The sequence below is a fragment of the Talpa occidentalis genome, unplaced genomic scaffold (genome assembly GCF_014898055.3).
Source record: "Talpa occidentalis isolate TD23 unplaced genomic scaffold, MPIMG_talOcc4v2.1 talOcc4.3, whole genome shotgun sequence".
Lineage (NCBI taxonomy): Eukaryota > Metazoa > Chordata > Mammalia > Eulipotyphla > Talpidae > Talpa > Talpa occidentalis.
The window spans coordinates 27,744,452-27,755,335 of record NW_023603184.1 but is presented as its reverse complement, the minus strand read 5'-3'; the positions used below and the strand labels follow the sequence as shown (position 1 = coordinate 27,755,335).

At 45.6% G+C, this 10,884-nt stretch overlaps 1 protein-coding gene across 2 annotated transcripts in view; it reads left to right on the top strand.

Annotated features, from left to right (window-relative positions):
- The first annotated feature begins 416 nt into the window (after window positions 1–416).
- GALNT18 (polypeptide N-acetylgalactosaminyltransferase 18) overlaps window positions 417–10,884 on the top strand; it is a 332,754-nt gene continuing 322,286 nt past the window's right edge. Inside the window, exon 1 of one of the 2 annotated variants that reach the window (XM_054699372.1) lies at window positions 417–1,031. In XM_054699372.1, the coding sequence (XP_054555347.1) occupies window positions 797–1,031 (235 nt within the window). In that variant the 5' untranslated portion in view covers window positions 417–796. The remainder of the gene's footprint in view (window positions 1,032–10,884) is intronic. The other variant, XM_054699371.1, reaches the window with a different exon arrangement.

Sequence of the window (10,884 nt, the reverse complement as noted above, 5' to 3'; positions counted from 1 at the left end):
GGCTGAGGGCGTCTGGGCTGAGCGACCTACTCCTTCCCCCACGCCACGACCAGCGCTCCTGCGTAAAAGCAAGAGGTGGAATTCCTTTGGAGATGGAAATCTGTCGACCTAGGGGCCGGGACTAGAGGCCGCCTTGCCGAGGAACCTGGGGTGGGACAGCCCCAGCCCACGCGGGGGGCGGCTCAGGCGCGTCCCCAGAGGGCCGGAGCCGGCGGCGGCCAGCAGGTGGGGCCCGGGGGCCGGACTCCGCCCCCGCGCCCTCCCCGTTGGTCCGCAGCCGCCCAGCACCGGCCCCTCTCCCGAACCGGAGCGCGATTGGCGGCGGCGCTTGTCGCTCGGAGGGGGCCGCGCCGCTCTGCTCCGCGGCTCTCCCGGCGCGGCTGCCGCCGTCCTTTCCAGCGCGGGCCGGGCGCACCGCGGAGACTCCGCGCCTGGCGATGGGAAGCGGCGCGGCCGCGGACCGGGGCTGGAGCAAAGTTTCCCAGGCGCGCGGATTTCGGCGCGCGGCTGCAGGCCACCCCTGACCGCTCAGAGAAGGGCTCGGGGATTTTCAATTTGCAGGAAAAAAATTCAGCTCGTTTCCTTTGTCAAGCTTTCTCTCCGGGTGGCCAGCGGCGGGAGCTCCAAACTTGGACCAGGCGGCGCCACAGCCCGCCGACCCGGCTCGAGAACCCGGGGACTCAGGTGCTCGGGCGCCCGGCCGCCCCGGGCACGCTAGGGGGTGTGAGCGCGGGGGAGCCCAGGGCGCGCAGCGAGGAGGGGCCCCGGGAGCTCTATATGGAGGAGGGAGCCCAGGATGGTGTGCACCAGGAAGACCAAAACTTTAGTGTCCACTTGTGTGATCCTGAGCGGCATGACCAACATCATATGCCTGCTCTACGTGGGCTGGGTCACCAACTACATCGCCAGCGTGTATGTGCGGGGGCAGGAGCCAGCGCCCGACAAGAAGCTGGAAGAAGACAAAGGAGATACCCTGAAGATTATTGAGCGGCTGGACCACCTGGAGAATGTCATCAAGCAGCATATCCAAGGTACTCGAGCTGGGGAAACTTGCGCCGCCCACGAGGCCCGGGAGTGCCCGGCGCGGGGCTGGTGCGCCCGGGCTGGTGCGCTGGGGCTGGTGCGCATCTGTCGGCCGACGCCTGGTTCTGAGGCCACAGACGCTCGTTGGGCCGCCCGGCCCCTCCTGTCTGAGAGCAGGACCTTCAGTCTCCGAGGCCATTCGCGCTTCTCCAGGGCACACGTGTGTGCGCGGGGCTCCACGCGCGGGTGTGTGCAGCTGACTGGCGGTGTGGGGGCGCGCTGCGCACGTGTCCAAATATGCGTGTGACTCGGGGCTGCTTGCTTGCGGGCTCTCGGGGTCGCACACAGGTCCAGCACGGAGAGTGTGTATGTGTGTTTGTGTGTGTACGAGAAGAGCACACGCGGGCAGTCGAGGTCTTGGCTACTGGAAGGGCCCGGGGAGAGGATGCCCCTGCGCGGCCCCCAGCCTTTGGCATTTAGGACCCAAAGGCTGCGGGACGAGCTGGCTCTCGCAAAAGATTGCAGAACCCCAACCCTGCTGTGTGGGGTCCATAGGCAGTTGGAAAATCAGGGGTATCTGGGGCAGGGGGTGCTTCTTGAGCCTTGGCTATGTACACTCCCACCACAGCCTCAGGTTCAAGACCCCTCTCCAGGAGCAGGTGTGGACGCAGGGAAGAAGCGCCTGAGCCCTGAGCTCTGTCCACTGCTGTGGTATTTGGGCGCAGGACGGAGAGAAACCGCCCTGGGCTGTGCCTTTCCCTGGGGCAGTTCACAGCTGGGTAAAGGCCACTCCCAGGCCAGGGGAGCTTCTGAGGTGGAGCCAACTGACCTGCCTGGGGTGTGTCTGGAGTCTAACGCTGTACCCAGGGATTGTACTCCAGGCAACGATTGTGCAAGGGAAAGATGGGGGTGCTGGGCACATGGCCTGAGCTAGTCTGTCAATGAGCTGTCAGAGGCAGGGAATGGAGAACTCTAGGCCCCTTGGGGCACTGGTGCTGGGTGTACACACACATTCATGTCTCTCCCTTTCACATTTGTCTTTTCTTGTCTACCCCCTTGCTTTCTAGCAGCTTCTTAAGGGCAGGGCTGGCAGAGCCTAGCTCAACTGTAAACCTGGCAGCCCCACCAGGTTCTGGGTCTCGCACCTGGCAGACCCTGGCAAATATTGGGTTGAAAGACTCTTTCCCAGGAGCACTTTCCTGTTTACACATGAGTGTCTGGGTCTAGCCCTGGCATCTGCTGCCCCTACCAGGGTGGGTAGAGACAGCTACTCTGTCCACATCTGGTGCATTTGCCCTGTCCAGAAGAGTTCCTTCCAGATGAGGTTCAGGTGAGTGCAGGAGAGGTGTACACTTCTGTACTAATGCTTCTATACGAATCACTTCAAAATAAGCCCAGGAATCTGACACTTTTCCAGAAAAGGAGACCACTGACAACGTGTCCTTCATATCTGTCTGTCTCTCATTCTGGCACTGGATTTGGCAGACCAGTTCATCAGTCTGATGGTGCCTGTTGCTGCTATTTCTTACTTGTCCTTTTTCATCCCGTGGATCTAGACTGACAGTCGGCAACACAAGTACACTCTTTGCCCAAGGGGGACTCTGAATATCCCTAGGGAGACACAAGGCCATGCCTGGCTTTGACATCTCCAGTTTTTGAGAGATCTTCATTTACACATTCTGTGTGTATGTGCATTCCTGAAAAATGATTCTGTTGTTATTTCTGATCTGGTCAGGGAAAAGGTGGATGAGGTACTACTTGGGGGAAGCAAGAGGAGACATTTTTAATCTATGAGCTTATGAAAGAGTGGGCCCCTGTCATGTTCAGCGTGGACCATGTGTGTGATTTATAAGACTCCACATGAAAACAAAAGCAATGTTGAAGTTGAAAGGAATGCTTGTGATTTTGTTCCCAGGAAACCATACTGCATTATTTGAGACATTCAAATATATACCTGAAAAGATCGGGATAGATGGGAGGAGGGGTAGGAGCTGGACCCTAAAACACACCTTGATCCAGTTTTCCTGGATATGTGTGATGACTATATTCTGCTTCTGTGGATATTGAGAAATGACCAGATTCTCAGGACAGAGAGACTGAAGCTACAACCCACTGTGGGGGAGGAGAGGGCAGGAAAGACTCAGTGACTTGGGGAAAGCTAGACCTAAGGCAGCTGGAGGACAGAATTCACTTGGTTGGGTGTGCCATGATCATGTAGTGATGACTAGTGACAGCTCTCCCATTGGGGACAGAGTCCCAAGCCAGGATTTAGGGAATCGAAGGCAGATATAGGGGTTTAACTCATTCAGGTAAGGGACCTACAAAGTTTGGGACTAGCCAAGTACAGCTCTTTGAAGGCAGAAGATGGGAAAGAACAGGTTCAGACTCTTCATTCCTGATGATATGGGCTGTTTCTATGCATTCCACTGTCAAGGACCCACTACTCAGTAGATCCTTTTGAGCAGTTACTCTTCTGAGCTAAAGGGGAATAAAGGATAATAATCATAATAGCTAACAATTATATAGCACCCTTTAAGTGCTGGACATAATTCTTTATGTATATTGACTTGTTTAATCCTTATAACCTATGAAGTAGTCATGAGCTCCATTTTACAGATGAAGAGGTTATATGACTTATTTAGGTCACACCACTGGACCGTGGTCATGTAGAGGTGTAGACGCAGCTAACACAGCTTTAGAGGCTGTGTTCTTAACCACTTATTGTACTTTCTCCTAAGAGGACCAGCGAGTCCCAGGGGCAGCAGTGTTCCCCTGGAGTGATTTGATGATGGAGGGAGTAGGTGTCAGAGTGAGAAACCTCAGGGGATGACTGAAGGATGAGGAGTCATAGAAGTCATAGGGGTCGTCAAGAACCTCCTCGTGGAGGTTCTTCTATAGGTCAGTGTTTGTGGAACACCCAGGACACTTCTAACCCGAGTGGGTGTTGGCTGGAGAAGCTGGTAAATGAATGAGCACACAGTGTGGATGCCCAGTGAACTGGTGAAGTCATTAATGAGAGCGTTTCCATTCTCAAATGGATATGTTTTGCTTAGGAGTCTCACTCAAGCTCTTTGCTTTGGAAGCAGAGTCGTTCCGGAAGCTGCAAATGTCACAAAATGTTCTTCGGGATGTTCCATAGGACTTGCAATTAGAAGAGGCTTTGGAGCATCACTGTAGAGGTTTATTCTAGTTATGACTGAAAAGTTTATTTTCCTCTTGGGGGCTGCAGTGATATTTCATTTTAATTTGTTTTCTGATTGAATGATTTAATTAGATGGTGTTTGGGAATCTCTTGGGAATGTAAATTGCAGTTTTGAGAATTTTTTTTTTTTTTAACCAAATAGATGGTAAACGGGAGGGTGGAAAACTCCAGATTTTAAAAATAGCATCCTGGTGGGTTGGAAACACAAACTAAGTGTTAATACAGGTTCGGTTTTTGGAGGAGGAAGATTGGATTGCTTGAGGTGGTGAGGTGGATTAAGTTGAGGGTGTGCTGAAGGCGGCTAACTGCTGGAGAATGGGGAGATGGAAATGTTGATTCACTTCTTATTTTGGAAGTCCAATAAAAACAAAAACAGCCTTCTCCTTTTCTCAGTTAATATCTTTTTGAATCTGTAAAAGAAGATGCCAATATTAAGGAAAATATTTTTTAAAAAGTATAAAATTGCCAATTATTCATTTTATCTTACCAACTATTTTGCAATGTTGAGCATTTGCTTCTGCTTTGTCCATCTGCCTCTGCCTTAAAAACACAGTACATGTCCTGGTTTACTTTGTACATTTTTTTATTCTGCTTTTCTTACTTTGTGTTTTGTTCGGAGCATTTTTTTTCATGTTTGTTATAGTTTACTGATTCAGTCCTTGTCTGTCTGAGACCTAACATGGGCCTGTCTTCGCACCAGGACAGTAATTTTGCATACAGTGGCAAATTTAGACTCTCTGGGTCCCTGATATAGTGGGCTTGTTTTTAAAGTATGATAGAATGTCTTTATTCAACAGTCAGGGTTTAGTTAGTCATTTAATTGAAAACTTGATTGAAGAGAAGAATTAAAATATTACATACATGCATTAATTATTTTAATATTATTAAAAATATATGTTCATCTGCCTGTACTTCGATGGAAGACCAACACTTTGTCTTTGAAGTGGGTCACTGAATGCCTGTTTCATTGTATTCCTGTGTAAATGTCACCCATAAGATGCTCTTTACAAAGTCCGATTTCTAGTCCTGGCTTTTATTTTTAAATCCATTGAGAACTTGAAGATGCTCATGAAGAAGTCTAAATGTAGTAGCCTAAAATTGTATGATTTTGCAGTTATTTTGCTCACGTGTGATTTGACTGCTATCTGTGTGACTAACTTTAAAAAGTTTCTAAAGCTTTTAAATTAATTTTCGTAGAAACAACAACACTCATTTTTTAAATACTCATATTTCATTGGTTCATATAATATGTAATTGAATCATGCTGTTGCAATGATAAATACGAAAAATATAAACACATTTGGGAACAAACCCAATGACTGCTGGTAAGCATACCATTCCATTGTTAGACAAGATGTGAACAGGGCAGTAGAGAAAACTGACACAGAGGGACAAAGCATCCAGGGGTTTATTTCTCAAGGTTTCGAATGAAAGTTTGAATAATCTGGAGAGGTGATTGATTAAATGGGGATTTTTAAAGAGAACGTCTACTGTGTTTTTAATGACTGCATACTATTCCACCACCAATATGTCATTGATTTAGTCACTCCCCTATTTTTGAGCATTTGCTTTTCTATTACAATTAATACAGAAATGAGCCTCACCACCTCACTGTTTTCTTCTTTTGAATTATTTTTAAGGGTGTATTTCCAGAGGTAGGATGATTCAAAGAGTATATCATTTTTATGAAAGATTGTTTTTCAAAAGGAAAACCCTTTCTACACCATCAGCAATGTATTATTATACTGGTTTCATAGACCCTGGCCAGCACTGGCTGTTACTCAGCTTTTTCTGGTAGAATGTAATCACTGTCAAATATTTTGTTCTCTTGATTTCTATGTGTTTCCTTACTATAGAACTTAGGTTCTTCCACTCATCCTTATGCTATTTCACTTTGCTTTGGTGTCCTTTGCCAATTTTTCCCTTGGACTATAAGTGTTTGTAATCTGTATATTATGTGTGTGTGTGTTATATGTATGTGTGTGTGTGTGTGTATGTGTCTTCTATTTAATTTACATCTGTTATAAGTAAACAACAAAACATAGAATGCCTTATTATATATTCTATACATAATTCTTGTTTTATGTAGATGTCTTAGGGCAGTGGTTTTCAAACTGTGTCCCCAGGAACACCAAGCATCTAGAAAATTTGATGTAAAAGGGTCAGGTGAGGTCTCCTGGACCCCTCCTGTGCCCTCCCTCTCCACTCTTTGCTACTAATGCAGCTCCTCTTTCATCTGTTTTATATTTGATGTTCTATAACATATTTCATTTTCTGAAAGACTCTTTTTAAAAAAGGTTGAAAATCACTATTTTGGGAGAAAAGGAAAGATCAGACTGTTACATTTTTGTGAGGGATGATGGTAGCATAAGAATTCAAGAAAGTAAATAAATTTAAAAGGAAATTGAATTCCTTATAACATCTATTTACCCTTCTGAATGCCATGATTAATAATGTATTACATTATATGACTAATTTCTAAATCCATTACCTTACTTCATTGAGTCAAGTTCATCCCCAAAATGGGAGAAATGGGTTATTAACTGCTTTTTGTTCCCTGAGAGTTTATTAACAGATTATGTGCATATTCATGTATATCAGGTCAGTAACAGCAGGTGCTTCACCATGATTACAAAACACATATGGTTCCTAAAAATCAGAAAATGTTGTAGGCCTGGCTGCTGGGAGAAATTTTTGTTTCCTAAAGCTTTTGGATGTCACCTAGAATTGACTGGCATCTTCCATCTGATCCCCAACTTGTCAGGGTTGTGAAGAAGAGGATATGAGGTTTGCAAATGCGCGGAGTTTATTTGACGAAAGGGTGTCATTTAAATGGTAAAACTATTTGTCCTCCAGAGTGAACTGTGGCATATGAAATTATATTAGTACCAGTGATTGATATCTTGAGAGAATTCAATAGCAGGATTTAGAGGGTGAGTCCAATTACCTTTATTAATAGCTCAGAATCACATCTTCATGGAGTAGAAACACCTTGCCAAAGAATACAACTTTTTCCCATGGCCAAAGAATTTTCATTTTTATCCAGAAGTGTGTAGGCTGTAAAATAAATGAATTCCACATTCTTTCCCACTCACTTGACATAAATTGTTATTTGTCCTTGATAAGTAGGTTGAAGTAAAATCTCAAGGAGAATTCAGAATGAAAGCCACAGTCTGGGTTTCTGGTTTGTGAGGGCCATGAAGGTCAGCGTCAGTCACTTGGGTGAAACTGTTCTGTGTTTCTCCAAAAGGTATTTATGTGATTTAGAGCCACGTGTAAGCTTACTGGAGCATCTTTACACTATTCCTTAGGATTTCTGACTGCACTTAATTTGAAAAGCCACATGGACCACTGCTTTGCTTTGGGACTCGAGAATCTCTTTAGGATGTTTGTCCTTCTGTATTGCTTGGAGTCTATCCAGGAGTCTGGGACAGGCCAGCTGTGTTGTGGTGAAGCCTATAGAGGGACAGTCCGGCTCTAGGGGATGTTGCACAGAAGGCCCTTTGGGAGAGCACCAAGCTGAATAAAAGTAATGAATATAGCCAGAAGGCAACAAGATGGGATTTGGGGAGAAAGTATTATTCATGAAACTGGAGGGGCAGAAGTCCAATTAATGTGGATGCTCACGGTGGTGGGGAGCAAAGGGCAGAGCGGGTTAGGTCCGCTGGTTAATAAGGCAGATTCGATGAATGGTGGACTGTCCTTTTTATGCAGGTCTTGAATGTCTCTCTGGGAATGGAGAGTCTGCCTTGAATTTGGCAGATTTGATTATTCCATAGTGCTTAAAATTGTCTTGTCAGTCACACCTTGCTTTTTGGATCACAGTCTACAATACTGTGTTTCAGCACAGGGGTTGTCTATGATTGCACCTCCCTCACACACATGTCTTCACATGTAGGACACATGTCCCAGGACAGGGACAGAATGATGTCTGCCCAACTCGCTGCAGTCATTCTGTTTTCTCTCACTCAAGGAAGCATACTAGCATGCAAGGCAATGTGATAACCTTGAAATCCCTTCAATGTATTAGAGTTAATCATTCATATGCTTTAGTACTTAAATTATTATCAATAACAAATTATTGCACAACTGTTTTGACATATAGTATATTGCAGTGGTGATGGGGAAAAATGCTGTTCTGGAATCTTTTATGTGCATCTGTGTACTCTTCATGGACTTAGGTAAGTGCAGCCAACTGGAACTTATAGCAAGAGGATTCCTGATTATAAGAGCTCTAATGCTTTGGTAGTTTTTCTGATTTTCATGATTATGGGTTGAAATCTGTTGCAAGGACAGGTCATCCCAGTAGGTGTGCAGTTCTAAGATGTGGTCTTTTCCATTGCATGACATTTAATTTCAGTTTTGTGAAGATTTGCTTTGAGGAGATGAGGCTGTTCTTTATGATGCTAGCTAAAAGCCCTAAGTGTCCAGACGCACTCAGACAGTAGCAGGCTTCCTGTATGCTGCCACTGCTAAATGGTATTGGAACTGGCCAGACATACTTCACTGGGTTATTTTGATACCACTCCTTCAGGGACTCACAGAAGTACGATGCTTGGGAAGATCCAGAGAAGGGGCATCTGAACCCTTCTACTTGGAACAGATGAGAACAATGAAAAATGATGCCCAAAGAGAAGGCTTGGGGCCAACTCTTTAGCATGAATGGGTTCATTCTGCCAACATCCGTATTTAGTGGAGTGGAGCACCCTGTTTGAGATTGTTGGGTGCTGCATATAAAGCTCTGGTGTTAGTTTGATTTCACTAGTCTGACTTGTCCATCCATCTCTGTCCTCTGTGCACTTTGAGTTAGAGGCCATAGAGGAGCAGATCGGTAATTCAGGTACCCAGACTGGATCGAAATCTGGGTTAATAAGAGTTATGATAGTGGCATCTGGAGACTAGGGGAACAGTAGGAAAATTGCTCGAGCCAATGAATATGAGTGTAAGAAGACTAATGAGATATTTGAAGCTACAGAGTGACACATGAGAATCCTAGTCAAACCTTTGATTTATTTTCAGAGCAGCAGGCATATGAAGAATTGAAGATTGATGGTATCTGAGAGGATGGAGGAAGAACTACTCCAGTGTGTCAGGGCCTGGGCTAGATACTATCCATGCACACTTGCTTTTTATTTTCACAAGATGATGAGGCGAGTCTTAGGGGTGAGAACATTGAGATGGAGAGACTTAGAGAGTTTACCCAAGGTCACAGAGATGATAGGTGGCGTGGCCCAGAAGGGAAACTATCCCCAATACCTACCCTCTCTACAGAATAAGAAAAAAGGAGAATATCTCACACAGAGAGAACCTGGAGGTCATTTGATTAAAGATTGTGTTTGCATGTAAGCCCAGAGACCTCAGTCCAAGTAGAAGTCCAGCACTGGGGGTGGGGAAGTGGGGGATGGGGATAGGGAGGCTGGGTCATTCTTTGTGTGAGTGGGGGACCTTGAGATTAGGATAGGTGGAGAGAAGGTCCTGCTCTGGAGGAGTGAATGATGTGCCACCTTGAAGGGGCTGGAGCGTCTTTTCTTTTGGGTCATTGTGGGGTTCCCAGGAATCTGTCCTTGTAGGAGAAGCAGCGTGTGATTCCACTTGTGACCTCTGAGCACCTGCCGTAGGCTGGGAACTGTGCTGAGTGCTTTCCAGTGCACTGGCATAGCCCCTTGTCTGCGAGGTGACCAATGTGCCCCATTTGCCCAGAACTTTCCTTGTTTATTTATTTAGTACTTTTTAAAAACTTGAGGTAAAATTGGTTTATAACCAATTTAAAAAAGTTTAGCTGTTTTTGCTAAACTACCAGAGGTCTAGTCTCCAATTCACCACCCACCCAATTGGACCAGTACCAACCCCCCATATCCCCGCTTCCTGTTCCACCTCCAACCCTTCCCCTCTGGTGCCACCATTTTGTTGTCAGAATCTAAGGCTTTATTTATTTGCTTTGTTTCTTTATATTCCACATATGAGTGAAATCATATGGAGTATTTGTCTTTCTCTTTCTGATTTATTTCACTTTGCATAATGGCCTCAAGGTCTATTTATGTTATCACAAATGGCAATATCTTATCTTTTTTATAGCTGAGTAGCATTCCATTGGGTATTTATACCAGGGCTCTTTATCCACTCATCCATCACTGGGCACTTGGTGGGTTGTTTCCATATCTTCCCCCTCCCCCAATATCTTGACTATTGTGAGCAATGCTGCATTGAACAAAGGGGTGCATATGTGTTTTTGAATTAGTGTTATGTTTTTCGAATAAAAGCCCAGAAGTGGAATTGCTGGATCATATGAGAGAATTTACCCTATTTTAACACAGAAAGTCCTGGGCATGCCCATTCCCTCATCACTGGGCATTCCTGAATGGGTGGTCATCCTTGTCTTTTGACCCTGGTGAGTTCCATTTAGTGATAACTTCAAGCATCAGGATGAAAATCACCCTCTGGTTGCACCACATCTCTGTCTTCTGCTCTCTGTCCTTGAGCACTGACTTTGCCCAAGAGTTGTAAAGAGCATAGTGAGGGTCAGAGCAGCCCCTGCCCCATTTTTTGCTAGCCCACACGGGCTGCCTCCTCTCTCCTTTGTTATCCATTCTGCCTTGGCACTCTCTGGTTTTTTTTTTTTTTAGCTGTCTGAGTCTCTCAGGATTTGGAAAGGAAAAAAA